This window comes from Acinonyx jubatus, chromosome A3, assembly GCF_027475565.1.
Source record: "Acinonyx jubatus isolate Ajub_Pintada_27869175 chromosome A3, VMU_Ajub_asm_v1.0, whole genome shotgun sequence".
Lineage (NCBI taxonomy): Eukaryota > Metazoa > Chordata > Mammalia > Carnivora > Felidae > Acinonyx > Acinonyx jubatus.
Genome location: NC_069388.1, coordinates 108,201,927 through 108,221,409, shown reverse-complemented (window position 1 = coordinate 108,221,409; position 19,483 = coordinate 108,201,927). Strand labels below are relative to the sequence as shown.

At 39.0% G+C, this 19,483-nt stretch overlaps 2 protein-coding genes across 7 annotated transcripts in view; one reads left to right on the top strand and one right to left on the bottom strand.

Moving 5' to 3' along the window:
• The first annotated feature begins 17 nt into the window (after window positions 1-17).
• GPATCH11 (G-patch domain containing 11) lies at window positions 18-16,095 on the top strand. Of its 3 annotated transcripts, none has more exons than XR_008289587.1 (9): window positions 18-161; window positions 4,364-4,435; window positions 4,993-5,219; window positions 6,023-6,064; window positions 6,910-7,030; window positions 7,159-7,249; window positions 8,328-8,518; window positions 9,356-9,437; window positions 10,133-10,268. XR_008289587.1 is itself a non-coding variant. In XM_015076722.3 (9 exons), the coding sequence occupies exons 2-9, from the start codon at window positions 4,377-4,379 to the stop codon at window positions 10,186-10,188; spliced, it is 795 nt and encodes a 264-aa protein (XP_014932208.1). In that variant the 5' UTR covers window positions 19-161; window positions 4,364-4,376; the 3' UTR covers window positions 10,189-16,095. The 3 variants fall into 3 exon arrangements, 2 of the variants coding, with proteins under 2 accessions (XP_014932208.1, XP_014932209.1); XM_015076722.3 differs by having other exon boundaries at window positions 19-161; window positions 8,328-8,444; window positions 10,133-16,095; XM_015076723.3 differs by having other exon boundaries at window positions 28-98; window positions 8,328-8,444; window positions 10,133-16,095.
• EIF2AK2 (eukaryotic translation initiation factor 2 alpha kinase 2) overlaps window positions 12,637-19,483 on the bottom strand; it is a 39,020-nt gene continuing 32,173 nt past the window's right edge. For all 4 annotated transcript variants that reach the window (XM_027033559.2, XM_027033560.2, XM_027033556.2 and 1 more), the window contains one exon: window positions 12,637-19,414. In XM_027033559.2, the coding sequence (XP_026889360.1) occupies window positions 19,292-19,414 (123 nt within the window). In that variant the 3' untranslated portion in view covers window positions 12,637-19,291. The remainder of the gene's footprint in view (window positions 19,415-19,483) is intronic.

The window sequence follows — 19,483 nt, the reverse complement described above, 5'->3', positions numbered from 1 at the left end:
CACTAACGACATCCTCCTGGCTCCTCCCGCCGCAGGTTTCCAATCGATTGCTCGCTAAGAAGCTCAGGTGGGAGCTGAGGCTCAGAAGTCCTGTGCAGGTGGGTGGGCGCATGCGCAGCGCGCGCTCTCACAAGCCGACCCGGGGCGAATAGAGCTACCAGGTAAGGGGATGGGGACACCTGATAGAATGGTAAAGGGCGGTGGTCTGTGCGCTGGTCGTGACTGACCTATCACACCATCACCCACATTCCTGCCTGTGACGCTTGCAGCTGGGCGGGACGCGAGAAGGGAGAAATCAGCCGTCCCTAAGGGGGGGTTTGGGGACTGAGGCTTTTTGGTTACCTTTCTACTGTATGTCCAGCTAATTAGCCCTTCTCTCCACTTGGATGTATAATGGGATTCTCCGTGTGTCTGAAGCAGCGTTCTTGTTGCCACCGCCTCTGCCTGCTCTATGTCGAAAAAACAAGCAAAAGTCTTCACCCGAACCAAACCTACTACAGTCTAACCACTCTTAACTGGTAACTCCATTCTTCCAGGTGTTCGGGCCAAAAGCCTTAACATAATCGTTGACATCGCTCTTTCACACGCCGCCTCCCATCCATCAGCCAGTCTCCTTAGCTCTACCTTTAAAATACGCTCAGGGGCGCCTGGGTGGCTCAGTTGATTAAACGTCCGACTTCAGCTCAGGTCATGATCTCGTGGTTCGTGGGTTCGAGCCCCATGTTGGGCTCTGTGCTGACAGCTCAAAGCCTGGAGCCTGCTTCAGATTCTGTATCTCCCTCTCTCTCTGCCCCTCCCCTGCTCTCTCTCTGTCTCTCTCTTTCTCTCGAAAATGAACAAACTTAAAAAAAATTTTTTAATATACGCAGAATCCGACCGCTTCTCACCACTTCCACTGCTGGTGGTCCACTTCCACTGGTGGTCCAAGCCACCGTCATGGTGGCTTTACAAAGTTTATCCTTATGCTTGATGCGAATGGATGATGTTGAAGTGTATTGGACCCACAAAGGGGGAGTTTTAAAAAGAAGCTGGAACCCCTTAGGCAGCCCCCCCCCCCGCCCCGTTCCTAAGACCAATGGATTACTTCTGTCCTATAAAAGTTGAAAAAGCCATGCTTTTATGCATGGAGACATGAATTAGCAGTTCTTGCATACCTTTTCAGTAAATAGGAAGATTCAAACTTCTATTATTAGACTAACCAATCTAATGTTTTTATTAAACTATATTTACAGTAAATAGGACCTAGAACGATTTTGGGATTTAGTGATAGGAGTAGGAGCGGGAGTAGGTGGAGAGTTATTACGGCATTTTCTCATGTAAATGATGGTTTAGTGCTTTTGATATGGTGTGTGTATTTGCCCCGTTGGGTTGTGATTAGTATATAAGGGGAAATATAGGGCTGTAATAATAATGTGTGTGCCTATGAGGATAATAGTAATATTGGATCATGAGGATGAGGCTATTACTACAGATAGTTCTCCAACTAGATTAATTGTAGGGTGTAGGGCTAGATTTGCAAGGCTGGCTAGTAGTCATCAGGCAGCTATTAAGGGGAGGAGTGTTTGCAGACCTCATGCTAGGATTATCGTTTGGCTATGTACTCGTTCATAGTTTGAGTTTGCGAGACAGAATAGTATTGATGATGTTAATCTGTGGGCAATTATTAGGGCTGTTGCTCCTAAATAGCTTCATGGTGTTTGGATAAGAACTGCTACAATAATTAGGGCTATATGGTCCTATACTTCTATAAATTAACTAAATGTTTTGATTTATTGTTTTACATTAGTTGAATTTATGGTTATTTGGGCTAGTTTTGGCTCAAGATGGCCAGTTTGATATGAAATCTTCTGGGTGTAAGCCAGATGCTTTGTTTAAGCTGCATCTCGTTTTACCCAAGCATACTTTCCAGTATGCTTACCTTGTTACGACTTGTCTCCTCTTGTGTTTTTTATAGTTTGAATAGATTGTCTTTGGGTTTTGTCACTTGAGGAGGGTGACGGGTAGTGTGTGCGTGCTTCGTGGCCCAATTCAATTGAGCTCTCTCTTCTCAATTTACTACTAAATCCTCCTTTGGTTCTTAATTTCATAAGGACTTTTCATGGAAAAGTGTTCTAGGATAGAAAATGTAGCCCATTACTTCCCACCTCATAGGTTACAGCTTGACCTAACTTTTTTATGTTAAGATACTTGTGCTTACTTTTCTTCCTTTTTACGGTTTGCTGAAGATGGCGGTATACAGACTGGATTAGCAAAGGGTGGTGAGGTATATTGGGATTTATCGATTATAGAACAGGCTCCTCTAGAGGGATATAAAATAAAGCACTGCAAAGTCCTTTGAGTTTTAAGCTGTCGCTAGTTCTCTGGCAGACAGATTTGTTTAGTTAGCTATCTAAGTTTAGGGTTAAGCGTAGTGGGGTATCTAATCCCAGTTTGGGTCTTAGCTATCGTGTGGTCAGAGGTGTTAAGTTACTTTCGTGCCATATTTTTATGTTAACTGTAGCTTTTTACAGCTGAGTTAAAATTTAACTTTAGTGCGGGGTGGGGAGGGGTTCCTCTATAACACGCTTTATGCTGTGGGTCTATTAATTCGGGTTAATTGTATGACCGCAGTGGCTGGCATGAAATTTACCAACCCTAGTTTAATACGGCTTAGCTGAACTTTCATTCATGGCTTAATTTTTATCGCTGCTGTGTCCCGTGGGGGTGTGGCTAAGCAAGGTGTCAGGCCTATCTTTGCCCATTTTTTCTATCTGGCTTCATTCTGCAAGTGGGATCTCTTCATATGGCCAGGAAGATGGCCCTTTGGAGCCCACCTTCACATACTCTCTGTTCAGAAACCCCAGTGAAGAGATCTCTTTTCCCCCATAAGACATGCTTATCTGACCTGGTTAGGTCATCACCTCCTCTGTTGCTGGGACATAGTGAACTATAATTGGCCATCTTGTGCCCAGGGAAGTATAGAAGACAGAGCTTGCCACCCTCCACTAGAACCCAGTGGAGGGCAGAGGGTTGGGTTCCCAAAGAAAAGGATGGTGGGTGGGCCAAAACAGCCTGTGTGTACTGCAGCAAATGACTGCCTTCTGTAACTAGCTTCTAGACCAGAAGCATTGATATCATCTGGGAGCCTATTAGAAATACAAAACTTCAAGCTCTAGCTCAGAATCAGACTCTGGATTTTAAGAAGATCCTGAAGCAATTCATATACATAATAAAGTTTGAGATGTGCTTTTTTGGATAACTATTTTATCCCTGTAAGAGAAAATAATTACATGATTTTAACTATTTTGGATGGAAACTCTCCCCAAAAATGTCTCCGTATAAGTGAGATGTTAAGTATACCAAGTTCCAAGTGGACAGCTTGAACATGGAGTGCTGTAGAGAGAGGCCTGGAATGGTTAGGATGGGTTTCGTGAAGGAGGGGAGCTTAGGCCAAGGAGGAAGGAAATGTCTGTGTATGTTCAGAGAACAATGAGAAACCCATGTGACTTGAATATGGAGCCCTAAAGGAGCGTCAGGGGTGAGATTTTGAAGGATCCCTCCTGCTACAGTGTTAGAGTGACTAGTCCTCCAGGGCCTGCAGAGTAAAGTTTATTGAGGGATTGAAATAGACAGATTAAATGACCTGACTTATGTTTTTTATAAAACCACTCTGGAGAGGCTGGCTCAGCAGGAAGAGCATGCAACACTTGATCTCAGGGTTGTGAGTTTGAGCCCCACTTTGGGTGTAAAGATTACTAAAAAAAAAATAAACTTTAAACTTTTTTTAATGTTTATTTTATTTTTGAGAGAGAGAGAGCAAGTTGGGGAGGGGCAGAGAGAGGGAGACAGAGGATCTGAAGGAGAACTCAGGAACCATGAGATCATGACCTGAGCCAAAATTGGATGCATAACCAACTGAGCCACCCAGGAGCCCCAAATAAAAAAAAATAAAAAAAAAAAAAAAGTTGTCTTTAAAAAAAAAAAACACTGCAGAGGGTGTAGGGGATGCACTGGAAGAGGAGAGGCCACACACAATGAAACTAATTAGGAAGTTGTTGTAATAGTTCGGGTGAGAAAGAAATGCCTGAACTGAAGCAATGGTCACGACTATAGGAAAAAAGCTTTTGAAGGATATTGTAGAGGAAGAATTGGCAGAGGGCTATACGAGGTCAGGAATGGGGAGATTGTAGCGACATTTATTTGAAAAAATTAGGGGATAACGGGGGTTTGGAATGGAAGAGAACGAGTCGTTGGAGAGCTTCCCACAGAAAGATGTCAGAAGGCACTTGAATGTGTGGTAGAGCTCCAGAGAAAGGTTTATTTCCATTGTCGACCAAACAACAACAAAAAAAGGTGCTGTTACTTTATCCTCTTTGATTTGTAGATACTTTTGCCATATGAAGTTGAACATGGCGGAAGAAGAGGACTATATGTCTGATTCCTTCATTAATGTCCAGTAAGTAAATTTGCACACCTCATGTAGTGATATATATAAGACATTAATGTAGACTCCTAAGTGATGACATTGATTTTAAATGTGAGTTGAAAAGTCAGTTTTGTTGCTTTGTGGAAACACCTCCTACATTTCTGTACAAAGATACCAGGAGCCTTTTCTTCCCTTTTAATGCTAAACATTTGACTTCTGCCCTTGATTCTTGTTATTTTCCTCTTCCAAGCAAGTTTACACTTTTGCTTTATTTCATCTTACTGTCTCTTCTAGCTCGTATTCAGCTTGGCTCTTTATTATTTCCAACCTCCTAGAAAAATTAGTCTAAAATTACTGTTTCTTCAACTCTCTATTTTCTTTAGCTTCCTACAATCTGGCACCAGCTTTCATTATTTTTACTAAAATAGCCATTCTCAGAGGTCACTGATTATGTTCTAAGATCAATGAAAACAAAGGTGGTCATCGTGGTGGTCCTGAAATATTAAGTAGCGTCAGGTAAGTAAGTAGCAAAGTTATGAGAAAACTGCATGTCCTCATCTAAAATAACCTTCTCCATTATTCTTTAGACAAGACATCAGACCAGGATTGCCAATGCTGAGGCAAATCCGAGAAGCCCGTCGAAAAGAAGAAAAGCAACAGGAAGCTAATTTGAAAAACAGACAGAAGAGTTTAAAAGAAGAAGAACAAGAAAGACGTGACATTGGATTGAAGAATGCACTAGGCTGTGAAAACAAAGGGTTTGCTTTGCTCCAAAAGATGGGATATAAAAGTGGTCAGGCCCTTGGCAAAAGTGGTAAGTTCCATCTGGACATAAGCAGGGGTTCCTAACCACCAAATGGTGCTCTATTGATGAGTGCCAGAGAGGACTCCTTATCCATCTACACAGAAAGTAAAGCAACATAGCTACTAGGTGTAACAAGCATATAGAGAACGGTGTCTTCCTACACCACTTTAGACAAGTGTGTGTCATCAAGAGCTACTTACCAGCCCCACTTCGCCTTCAAGGCACCAACAGTGGGGATGGACGAGGCTTACAACGGAGGCAGCAGCTAACAATGGTGATAAGAGAAGGGTTGAGAAGTACAACAGCCAAAGGACAGTGAAGCAACATTGAGGATGATGGCAGGACACCGCCCTGCTCGCTCTGTACCTGTGCCAGGTACCCCAGTGAGCGCGTGGTTGGAGAAGCTCCATTCTCGCCTCCCTATTTAGGAAGGTGTAGAGGCCATACATTCATAGTAGATTCTGTAAGCCATTTTTCTTTTCTTCCTTATTATAATTGCTTTGATCTTCACCGAGCAAGGCTTTGCTTTCTCTGGAAGCTGCCACTTTCTTGGACATATATCAGTGTTTTCCCTTCCTGAAACCCTAACTTCAGATGGCATAGGAGGCTGTGGGTCAGTCTTACTGAGGAGTAGATATTTGAAGGCAAGGGAGGTGGTTGATTATAGAGTATTCATGTTCAGATTTCAATTTCAAATGGCATCGAAACTGGAAGGGTTATGTATAGAACATTGTAAAGCTGCATACTACGCTCACCTGTAGTTTGAGGAAGAAGTTCTAAAGTCATGTGTGTGTTTTGTTCTCTTTTCTTAGGAGGTGGTATTGTTGAACCAATTCCTCTCAACGTCAAAACAGGTATATAATTATTTCTGAGCATATTTACCAGTAATAATAACTTATGCTTAGATCTAGCACATAAACTTGCATACTAAATGGGTTTTTTTTGTGGTAGCACTGTTACAGTTCTTATCCTAGGAAGCCCCCAGTAAAATATTTCTTAGTTAAACTTCTCAATATTTTAAACTAAAAATAACAGTTTGAGTATAAAATAAAATTTAAATCCTAAAAATATGGGGGGGAATCATAACCATTAAAAATGCAAAGCTATTTTTTGCCCATTGAAATGTGCTAAGGGGTGCCTTGGTGGCTCAGTCAGTTTAGCGTTTGAGTCTTGATTTCGACTCAGGTCATGATCTCACAGGTTGTGAGTTTGAGCCCCGTGTCAGGCTTCCCACTAACAGTGCAGAGTCTGCTTAGGATTCTTTCTGTCTCCCTCTCTTCCCTGCTTGTGCTATGTCTCTAAATAAATAAACATTAAAAAAAAAAAAAGGAATGTACTGAAAGTATTCTGAGACAGACTTATCCATTCAATGTTTTTCTTAAGACTTTGGATGAATTAAGGAGAAAAAGACATATTTTATTTGGTTATTATATTTATATGGAAGTATGATAGTTGATACTGTTTTCCCAATTTAAGGAATTTTGTATTGTGTGACTATCTCATTAAGTCAGACTAATGATCTTTGTAAAACTCAAATTGTGTGTTTGGGTTTAGGAAAAAAAAATCTCCAGTGTTTTCATGTCAAATGATTTTGAGTGATTGTACTCAAATCAGAATTGTGTGTAATTTGCACCTGGTTAGAGGTCGTGTTTTGAAGTGTGAAGTCATCAGGTTCTAAAGCAGTTTGCTCTTTGAACAGGGAAAAGTGGCATTGGTCATGAGGCATTACTGAAGCGGAAAGCAGAGGAAAAACTAGAAAACTATAGGAGAAAGATCCACATGAAAACCCAAGCCGAAGAAAAAGCCGCAGAGCAGTTTCGGTAACACTTGGTATTTGAGCTATTTTGGGTTTTACCCCGTGTTTGTTGTGATGTTTTCTGGTAGTTGGGCATTTAAATGGATAAAGGGAGGGCAGACTCTCGGTAGACTATTGTTTTCTTTCGATTAGACTGCGATTGAAACATAAGCAGGATGAAGTGAAGCTGGAAGGGGACCTTAGAAGAAGCCAGCGAGCCTGCCAGCAGTTGGATACTCAGAAGGCAAGCCTTTCACCTGTGTTCCGTTTGGAAAGGTTTTTCGGCGCCCAGTGTGATTTGCCACGTAATTAGGAAAAAAGAAAGAAAAGAAACTCCAGGCCTGTGGTATCTAGCCCGCTACCTATTAAAGCTTTCATTTAACATGCAGGGCTGATCTTTGATGGTTGACACTCATGACGATGACCTGGTCGCTGCAGGAACCGGAGTAGTCTGAATCACCCAATAAGGCTCAAATAACATTTTTATATTTAATCGTTCTCTGCTTTATTTGGATATTGGAGACTCAGAGCTAGTGTGTGTGGAAATTCTGTCCACCAGAATATTTGATGAATAGCCTATTTTTAGTCCATCTTCAGTACCTCTTGTGTCCCTAACTAGTAAAATCATGGTAGATTACTATATATTTTGGCTGTTTTTAAAATTCTGTTTTTGGTTTTATTTGTATTTCATTTTGCAATTTTTTTATTTTGATCTTTCCATTAGAATAAAATGACTTCAATTAAAGTCTCTAAAACATTTCCCTTCTATGTAAATAGATCTCTGGAAGCAATCTCTCACTTTTCTGTATTCCCATAGCACTTTATTTTGCGTCATGACACTTTCCTAACTGATGTGTAGTTTGTGTGTGTGTGTGCGTGCTGTACAAGTAAATCTCGCGAGATCTAAAACCAAATCTCATGAGATTTTTTTTTTTTTAATTCAAGTTAATTAACATACAGTGTAGTCTTGGCTTCAGGAGTAGAACCCAATGATTCACCTCTTACATATGACACCCAGTGTTCATCCCAACAAGTGCCCTCCTTCATGCCCATCCCCTCACCTACATCCCTCTTATGTGTGTTATTTTATTCCCATTAAGATATGTATACCCATGGCTTATTTCCCTAATAGACTGGCAGCCACTGGGGGACAATACTTGAACTGAGTCTTCATCCCTATGGTTCATACAGCCCAGGGCTTTACTTTTGAAGCAGCAATCAGTAAATATTTCATTGAAAGAAAGAATCCATGTCGATATGAACGTACTTGTGATCGTCTTCTGGTTAGCTGTGTTTAATTGGGAATAATTCTTTATTTTCAGAATATTCAGGTTCCTAGGGAAGCATGGTACTGGTTGGGGCTTGAAGTGGAAACCGAGGAAGAGGAAGAGGAAGAAAAAGAACACGATGAAGATGAATATAAGAGTGAAGACTTGAGTGTATGTTTTGGTACCAGTTCCTCGAGCAGGGTGTCTTAAGTGTATGCCTTGGTACCATTCACATTTTGAGCTGGGTAATTATTTGTTGGGGCACACTGTTCTAACAGCATCCCTGGCCTCCACCCACCAGGTGCCTGTTGCACTTCCCCCTTGTGACAATCAAAAATATTTCCAGACATTGCTAAATTTCCCCGAGGGGAAAAATCACCTCTAGTTGAGAACTACTATATTATAGGGTTATTTTATTGACCCCAAACCATTATATAATTTCTTCCTTTAGCTTCGGTTTACACTCTCAGCTTCAGTTTGGATGACAGATGAGCCACAAATATAAATTATCTTAATTTCTACTTTGTAGCCTGTTAAACCTCAGGAAGTGATTCTAATGAATACCTCTCTCCTCCACCCATAAACAAAGCAAAAAGACACAGCTCAAAGGAAGTGGAAATTATTCAAGAAAGGAATCCCATTTCTGTGTTTTTTTGTGTGTAAGAATTTTATAGGAAACATTTGCAATTTGAAAAACCAGTGTTCCACTTAACTGGGAGACCATTGATGAGAACTTTAATGACAAAGGGAGGCAGTGTTCACTCTCATTCCATCTGGGAAGGTAGGTTCTTTGAAGTAGAGGGAGGTTTTTAAAGGATCCTGATTAAAATAAGAGCCAGCCCAAATGTATTCTCCAAATGTTAACAAGTGGTCTCTTTGTGTCTGTCAAACATGTGAAAATATCAGGGTGGCTGGTAAACTGGGACACGTTCTAATATATTCTTCCCTTGATACCTATCCTACATGGTTAAGAGAGTAGCAGAAGATTTATGGCCTTGGGCTTATTTGGCAGGATCCAAGAGACCAGAATACCAAGATTATGTTCAATTTGAACTATTAATGTGCCTGTGTCCTACATGTAGGTACTGGAAAAATTACAAATATTGACTGGTTATTTAAGAGAAGAACATCTGTATTGTATTTGGTGTGGAACAGCCTATGAAGGTAAGAGGATACTTTGCACTTTTTAAAAATATTGAACACAAATGCTCTTTGATTTTTTAACTTTGATTTTGTGTGTGTGTGTGTGCACGTGTGTGTAAGTCACATTTCCCATAGACAATGGAAATTTCTTATTTCATCCAAATGGCAGTGTGGGGTCAATGTCTTAAAGCAGTGGTACATATAGAAATAATTGAGGCCTTTTCAGAAACTAAATGTGCAGAAGGGAATTTTTCAGTTCTCTATTTCAAAAGGAAGAATTTTTTAGTTACTTGAGGATGAATTTTTTTCATGCTTTATTTTTAAAGATTCTTTCTTCAGCTGCATTACTTGCAAGATATTTCAGATTTTTAGAATTAGCTTTTATGTAGATAGAATATTGTTTCAGAATACTGAAATCCACTCCATTTTTTTTTTATTATTATAAGGAAAGAAATGAGTTTAAAATTTGCCAGATACCTTATAGGGCCAAGCACTTTCCCTTCTAACACATTCTCCCCAAGTTGGCCCTGTTAACTTGAATTTAAGGACTTTACACTTGACAGTAAAGAATTGTTGGTTATGGTTGTATCTTTTCCCAGTTTAGCTCAGTAAGTAGCAAACACAGCTACATGTGTTTACATGTTATGTTGAACTAATTTTCTAGAGTAGTTTACTATACTAGTATTAATCTTTTATTTTCCTCACATACATTACAGATAAAGAAGACCTCTCTTCAAATTGCCCAGGACCAACTTCTGCAGATCATGACTAAGATTATTCTCAATAAAGTAGAAACTTGGAAAATGTTACTGTTTTCTAAAAATAAACAATTGAGCAGTTAGAATTCCCAAATTATGCCAGTTAAAGAAAGAGGGCCTTTTTATATGTTTTGTTCTTTTTGTGATTTTAGAAGCACTTTGTACTTTATAGTTGTTCATTGATTTCAAAAAAAAAATAACAATGCTGTTTCAGAACGCAAGTGTTATAGACATGGGCAAACACAATTTGTGACTCTGTTGTGATGCTATGGGGCTCAAGGACACCAATAGGTAACTCCCTCATTCCTCTCTTCACTTTGGAACAAAGTGAGAAGTAAGACATGGGAGTCAGAGAGAGATCAACATGTCAGCTTTATTATCAGTGACGTTGAGATAGAGAGCAAGGTTGACTTGTTCTCCTATTAGGCTCCCTAAAATATCTCCCTGACTGGACACAACTGCAGACCTCTGCCTTGCCGGGGATGGAGCCTACCTTTGCCTTCTGAGAGCATTTAGCTTTCAAGGAGAGAGGACCCACTAGGGGCGGGGCCACACGTGCTAAGTTCCTTCTCCTAAAATCACATCTCAGATAAGACACTTCTCTGTTGAGAGGGAATGAATGACGGTTCACAGAGCTTGCTCCCATACTTCTCTCTCCCAAGGAGCAAGAAAAAGTCCCTTCCCTCCATGCAGATAGGAGGAAGGAAAAGCATCCCCCTCAATAAGACTGATGTCAGGCCATGTTCCATTAACACTACTTCATTCTAGCCAATTTCAGAAACAAAATAATTATGATACTTGTGGGTAAATCATGAGTTTTCATGACAGTGTGTATATCCACTATAAGTGAAGATTGCAAGTTTTAGCTAAAGAAACTTTAGAATTGGAAGTAATCTTAACTATCAGGTTATCCAAGTACTTCCTAAATTTGGGAGCCCTTGGACAACATTCCCAGCAGTTTGCAATCTAACCTCTGCCTTTATTTCTCCAGCCACAGAGAACTCACTGCCTTAAAATGGATTGTTCCATTGCTGGGTAGCTATAAGTGATTTTTAAAGTTATTTTTCTAAAATCTGCTTCTCTATAATGTCACCACATATAGCTAAGGACATACCATGTAGCACACCTCTAGATATCTTCAGACAAAATTGGGCATCAAAAATCCTGAACTTTTTTTAAAGTTCACAAGCTCAGGTACCACCCGTAGTGATTTTGATTCGGCTAGTCTAGGGTAGTTTCTAGATATCTGTATTTGTATAAAGTGCTAAGAATACATCTGATAAGCACCTGTGCATTAGGACTAATGCTACAGGTTAAATACAGAGCACTGTTACATTCTTGGGGATCCAGTTTTATAGCTAACCTCTCTTTCAGTACCACTGAGCAAGAGATCAGCCTCTTCTTTTAGAAACAGTATACACAAGAACAGAGCAAAAGCATAACCTGTATTTGCATAAGTTAAGATAATCAATAGCACAACTTGTATCAGCCTTTGCCCTAATATAACCTAATCCATTTGTTCTCAAGTTTAGCTTGGGGAGCTTTAAAAATGATAATACAAGGGGTGCCTGGGTGGCTCAGTCGGTTAAGTGTTTGACTCTTCATCATCACAATTTCGTGAGTTGAAGCCCCACATCAGGCTCTGCGCTGACAGTTTCCCATCGGCAGAGGTTCTGATGTAATTGGTCACTGTGGCCTGAGCGTGACCACCTTTGACTCTGAGATGCAGCAAAACTTGAGAATCACTACACTAGTTAACTTCTGGGCCTCCAGAAAATGAAGCATTATTTTTATGAATATAAACACACATATAAAATACTAGAGCTTATACTGTTGTATAATAGTATTAAATATTTACTTTTTCACTTAACAATAAAATTGTATTAATAGCTGAAACAAAGGAGTTCATCTTTCCTGGGAATTACAGTCAGATACTCTCCCGTCATTTCAGCCAGTATACTGCCATCCATGCAGTCATTCCCAAAGCCATGTGGGTTGTTTCAGATGGAATGGAGTTAGTCACCAGCTTCCTTTTCTACTACTGACTGTGGGGACAACCATCCACCTGCCTAATGGCCAAGAATATTTTTAATACGTTCATGCTCAGAATATGGGAATAATTTTGATAGAATCCATGACTCCACCAGATTTGTGGTTCGCATTTCCAGGTCAAGGCTTAAAACTAGGCTTACCTTGGAGAATGGGAAACATTCCTTATTCTTATCCATTGACAATTAAAAATACAGGCTTCCAGGGCGCCTGCGTGGCTCAGTCAGTTAAGCGTCCAACTATTGATTTTGGCTCAGGTCATCATGAAATGGAGCCCTGCATCTGGCTCTGCACTGACATCATGGAGCCTGCTTGGGATTCTCTCTCCCTCTCTCTCTGTTCTTCCCCTGCTTGTACTTTCTTTTCCTCTCAAAAATACATAATAAACTTAAAAAAAAAATACAGGCTTCCAATATGAGTAAAAATTTACTTTTATTAACATAAGCCTTTACTGATTTCAAAACTAGACAATAATGAAAACCAAGATAAGCAAAACATTAGAATTTTTAAATTTGCTTTAGGGAATTTGAATTTGCTTCAGTGAAATTTATGTAAAATTTGAAACATAATATGTCGTGTTGTCATTTACTTTTATTTATATTGTGCTTTGTTTCCTTTTTTTTTTTTTGAGTGCTTTGTTTATTTTCAAAGTCCAATCTATAATTTCTAAAGTCTTTCATTTTCCTAAAATATAAATCCAAAATACTGGAGCTTCTACAATTCAAAATGAATAGACTTTAATGTACAAAATTTGTTTCCCTTAAATACCCCTTTTTTTAGTGTTATTTGCCATTTAACTGTTGAAATTTGAAAGTGAACATTATTATTTAGTATTAGACACATTTTGTAGGATCAAGCATATGAAATCCTTAATACTTTTATTTCCCACCGATTCAAAAGCATTTACAGAGTTCCTGCTTTATGCAGATCAGTAGGCTCACTGCCTTGGGGTAGACAAAAATGAGAGAGCCTGTCCCTGCTTTCCAGAAATTCATCGAAAGAGCCACACAGGGAAAACTGAGCTCCCAAGGCAAATTGGTAAGCATAATACTGAGGCACTGGACAAGAGCAGAACTAGGAAACTGTTCCATTCTGGGTGGGGGACAGTGGAACATGATGAAGTCACACTGAATTTGATTCTGAATGTCATTTCAATACGCGAAGTTATGAGGAAAGGGTTACAATATAACCCAGCACTTTCACTCCCAGTATTTACCCAAGAGAAATGAAAACATACATCCACATAAAACTTGCACATGAATATTCATAGTAGCATTGTTCATAATAGCAGGAAAGTGGAAACAACCCAAATGTCCATCAACTGATGAATGGATAAATTGTGATAGAGCCATAGAATTGATTATTAGTTGGCCATAAAAAGGAAGGAGGTCCTGGTCCATGCCACAACATGGATGAACCTCAAAAACATTATGCTAAATGGAAAAGACCACATATTGTATGATTCCATTTAAATGAAAGTCCAGATTGGGCAAAAAAATCTCTTTGGGATTCTCTCTGTCTCTCTGTCTCTGCCCTCCTCTGTGCACTCTCTCTCTAAAAAAAAAAAAAAAAAAAAAAAAAAAAAATTTAAAGATTAAAAAGATAACATCGTGGTGATGGTTGCACTCTCAACATACATGACGTCACTGAAATGTATAGTTTAAATGGGTGAAATGTATGGTATGTATTCTATCTCAGTAAAATTGTTATTAAAAAAAGAAGGAGATTTTAGGTAGAAACCGTAGTTGAGAGCCATTGAGTGCAAAACCTTATTCAGGTAACACAGCTGACCTGTGTGGCAGGAGCTTAGTCAAGTAAGTCAGTGAACATGGGTCATGGAGTGGGAACCTCCAGAGGAACATGGCCCTGTCAACACCTCGACTTTAGCCCAGTGAAACTCACTTCAGGCTTCTGGCCTCCAGAGGTGTAAGAGAATAAATGAGTGTTGTTTTAAGCCCCCAAGTGTGTGGTAGTTTTTCAAAGCAGCCATAGAAAACTAATACAGGTCTCAACCCCTGAAGAGTCACACATATTTGAGAGGTATTTGCCTCACGGTTTTATCTCTTCTACTGTTTTTAGTCAGAGTTTAAACCAATAGTGAGAACACTGTACATCTATCAACTGTAGTCCCTTCATCTGAGACTGTTCTGAGGACATGCAGGATTGGGACAGGCCATAGTTACAGATAGAGAATCACACAGACGTCAAGGACAGGGTTGACATTTAGATATAAAGAGTAAATACCTAAATGGAGTGTTTGCCATACTTTGTTCCTTAGTCTGCCTTCCTCTGCATAATCTCCCCTGGATTCAAAGTTGAGCCTCAGGGGTTACTTCCAGATAATATACACATCACTCTGTGTATGAATCCATCCTCTCTCTCATGTGTTTTCCACGGTCTGCTCGACCTCTTCACCTCAATATTCTGGCAGCAACACAAACAGCATCTCCAAATGAGAGCTAACATTTTACACCCCATACGTGCTCCCCTCATCACGTGGACAGATGTGCGGTGGCCTTCCTATTGGCTTAAATCCTAACGAAAAATTGTATAATAGATAAAAGTGTGACACAAAATATCTCTCAAATATGTGTGGCTCTTTGGGGGTTAATCCTATTGAAGCCTACATCCTAATCTGGCTACTCACCTTCAAACAAACCTGGAGGTAATCTCTGGCGGTACTTTCTCCTTAATCCTCACAACTAGTCACCGACTCCTCTTGGTTCTGTCCCCAGTATCTTTCAGGCCGTCTTAGCCTCTCAGCCTTCTGGTCTTTCAAATATAGTCTCCTCCTGCTCCAACCCATTCTAAACACAACTGTTTCAAAGAGCTGGCTGGGTCATACCGCTGCTCAAAAAACGAAAGCCTTATTTGTTGCCTTTGGGGGTTACCAGGGCACCAACTCATTCTAAAATATTTATTCCATCTATTCCATTCTGCTTTAAAGAAAGTTCTTTATAGAATAACCACAGATGATAAAGATTACAGAATCCAAAAATCTCTATTTTGCAACCCCTAATGAAATAATGGATCCAAACAACAATCTCCAACCATTAGGTGGAAGATTGGAAAGAAACTTTATAGTAGATTACACCACCAGAACCCACGGATCAATCTTAAGATCACTGAAAATGAAACAACCAAACATTATGTTACTCCTGAAGAGATGTCAAGGAAAGTATACACCATCATCTATGCAGTATTCTTGGGGAAAAAACTTGAACCAGAATCAAATCAAGCTTCTAGTCCTAACTAGACACCATGGGGATACCATCAGTCAAGTCCTGAATGAAGGAAATTCCACAGGATATATGATCTAGTTCCGTCCTTAAATAAATGGCAAGAGGAAAGAAATTTAAAACAGGGGTAAATGTTACAAAGCAAAAGAGACATCAGCTAAATGCAATGTTGGATCCTGATTTAAACAACTGGCCAAAATATATTTTTGTGAAGAAAACTGAACACAGACTGGTTACTATACAACCATCAAGGAAATATTAATTTTGTTGAATGACAATGTATCATGGCTTTGTTAAAATTCAAAAGATCTTATGTCAGAAATACATTTTTAAGTATTTACAAGTGAAATGACACAAGGACTGAGATTTGCTTTAAAATACTCCAGTAGAAGAAAATTTAAAAAAGGAAGGGGGGTTGGGACACCTGTGTGGCTCAGTCGGTTAAGCATCTGACTCTTGATTTTGGTTCAGGTCACCTCACAGTTTATGAGATCGAGCCCCATGTCTGGCTCTGCACTGACAGTGCACAGCTGCTTGGGAGTCTCTCGCTACCTTTCTCTTTGCCCCTGCCCTGCTTGTACAAGCTAGCTCATTCTCTTTCAAAATAAATGATTAAACATTAAAAAAAAAAAAGGAAGGAGGTATATATAACAAAGAAGGCATAATATTGATATTTGAATAATGAATGAAACATAGAGTTTCATTATTCTGTTTTTGTGTATGCTTTAACATAAAATTTATTAAATTAAATATGAATAATATTAGAATCATTCAATATTCCATAATATCCCATAATGAAATATTCCACAATGAATTCCAATATTCCATAATGAAAAGTTAACATGCCAGGAACCTCAAGTTATGGTGGACACTCCAGTAGGGAATGGATGTTGTGAGTTTGTTTCTAGTGAGGGTCCTGGATGATTTGAGTCTTGGAGAAGCTGGTATTTAGACTTCTAAACATTTCATCTCAGATACATATGCATGTGCACGTATATATGTGTGTATACATATATATCTTCACACATGTCTGGCTTTACGGCTGTGGAACCTGTGCAGCTGTACAAAGCTCCATATTCAAGAAGTGACCCATGCTTAATTACTGAACAAAGTCCCCATGTGTTCATTTCACTGGGTCCCAAATGATGTAGCTGCCCCCACACACACACTTATCTATGTATATGTGTATATATAAAAGCTAAATCACATATGTGCATAAATAACTTTATCCTCCTCCTGGATTTATCAGTCATTCAGTTGTTAACATTTTGCCCCATTTGCTTTTTCTCCCTTCACATACAAAGTGATTTTCACTAAACATTTGAAAGTTGTCCCTATCATGCTGCTTCACCCCTAAATATTTCCTCATTCACTGCCTAAGAATAAGACCTCTTCCTGCATAACTGCAATATCATTATCACACCTAAGAAAGTTAAAAATTATTCTATAATGCCATCTAATATGCAGTCCATACCCAAATGTTAACTGTCCCCAAAACGTCTTTTATAATTTGATGGGTTTTTTTTTAATGTTTATTTATTTTTGAGAGACAGAGAGGGAGTGTGAGTGGGGGAGGGGCAGAGAGAGAGGGAGACACAGAATCTGAAGCAGGGTCCAGGCTCTGAGCTGTCAGCACAGAGCCCGATGCAGGGCTTGAACTCATGGACCATGAGATCATGACCTGAGCCAAAGTCAGACGCTTAACCCACTGAGCCACCCAGGCGCTCCAGGTTTTTTTTTTTTTTTATCTCTTTTTTTTTTAACATCCAAGATACAATCAAGGTTCAAGTATCACATTTGGTCATTATATCTCTCTAGTCTCTATTTAGAATACTTCCTCTACTTTTTTGTGTGTGATATTGACTTTCTGAGAAGCCCAAGGTAATTATCTTATAGAATGACTTAATTCAAGATTTGTCTAATAATTTCATGATTGAGTTCCAGTTAAATGCTTTGGCAAGAAAACGAAATAGGTGATAGTACATAACTCTTACATCAGGAGAGGCATAATATTAGGTAGTCAGTCCCACCTTCAGTGATGTTGATTTAATCACATGGTTATTAAGGAGACCAGGAGGTCTTTCCATTGTAAAGGTACATTTCCCTTTCCCCCTTGTAACTGATATATCATCTGTGGGATTATATTTAAATCCTTTGAAGATCTTGTTCCCCAACACCTTTTCAACCAATGGTTTTACCCTCCATTGATAAACCTTGCCTTGATCAAATACTGCATTGAGAGTTGAAAACCATATTAACTGCTTTCAATAACTTTTTAGAAATAGCTATAGCCTTCATAATAGCCTTTCTCTGTGACTTTTCTGCCTAGCCTAAACTTGGCTCACTTTAAAAACTGTAAAATTATATGACAGGTTTTTTCCCTCAGGTTTTTTTCCAAGATGTCACCCAAATTATCTTCTGGTATTCTCTCCAGCAATTCAGGGAAACAAAGTATACCCAACATTCTTAGGTATATCTTTTCCAGAACTCAAGCCATGGCTCTTGTCCAGACTCCTGCCCATATTTGCTCCTCACTACTTGTCTAAATCCCTAGCCTACTTAGAAGTCTCACTGGAATGCCACTTCTAAGCCGTATGCCATGATACCTCAGTAGAAAGTGATCTCCTGGAAACTTCTCCAGACTGATTCTTCTCTGTGCTTACCTACTGCCTTCTAGCACAGTTATCTCTTTAAAGTGTTTGTTCTAATAGATACAAAATGTATTTAAGATAAAAAGAGTACACAGTAAACAGTAGTGAATGCAACATCTGGTTTAAGACAAAAAAAGTGAGGAGTGCCTGGGTGACTCAGTCATGATGCTTAAGCATCCAACTCTTGACCTCGGCTCAGGTCATGATCTCATGTCTCAGGAGTTCGAGCCCCACATCTGGCTCCATGCTGTAAGTGTAGAGCCTGCTTGGAATTCTCTCTCCTCTCTCTCTCTCCAAAGTAAATAAACTTAAAACAAAGTGAACTGTTATCTCTGAAGTTTACTTCCCCTATCACACCACTTCCATCCCTCCTCAGAAAACCACCATCAAAATGTAGAATTTCTTATTCCTTTCTTTCCCTTTATTGTTTTACCACATTTGTTTGGATTTCTAAACAAAGTATTTCATTTAGCGTGGTCTGCAACTTTATGTAAATAGAATCATTCTGTATATGTTTTCTGTAACTGGCTTTGTTGGCTTAACATTATGTTCCTCAGAGATGTATCATGTTATTGCACCTAGCTATATAATTGTTCATTTTCACTGCTATATAGTATTACAATGTATGAAAAAATACAGTTTATCCATTCTTCTTGTGATGTACGTTGTTTTTTGTTCTTTTGGCTGTTATGAACAAGGTTTCTATGAACATTCTGGTAGGCAAGCATGTAGGAACCAAACTGATGGCTTTGAGGGTATATACACCTTCAACTTTACCAGATCATACCAAATTGTTTTCCAAAGTGATTGTATATCACTTATCTTCTTATGAGTACCATATTTCTCTAAATTAGCTATTTCAAACAGTGAGAGATCTCATATTTTTTGGCCTAGAAACAGTGGACATTTAATGAATATTAATTGATTTGCTAATATTTTAAAAATTTGAGAGATATTCTCCCCTATGTTTATAATAAGAAGATAAGCTCAGGAAAAGAAAAGTGTCTGAATGTTTTTGAAGTAAAAAAAAAAAAAGATTCAAACCTTCTTAAAATTTAGTGAAAAATTAAGAGGAAAATAAAAATAGAAGGTAAATACCCAATCGGTGTCCCTAGAAGAATTTAGACAGTTATAGAAAAATTGAATATCCAAGGCAGGATACTTTTTTTAGAAGAGCTCTAACATGTGCTTCGTTTCATATTCTCTTTTACATTCCTCCACTCCTTCAAAGTCTCCAGTATTTCAGATGCATGAGGCCGTTTCGTGGGTTCGGGTGACAGTAATTTTTGCAGAAGAATTTTCTGTAATGATAGTGAGTCAATACTAATAAATAGAACACTGAAATGAAGAAAAGTCTGATTATTTTCAAG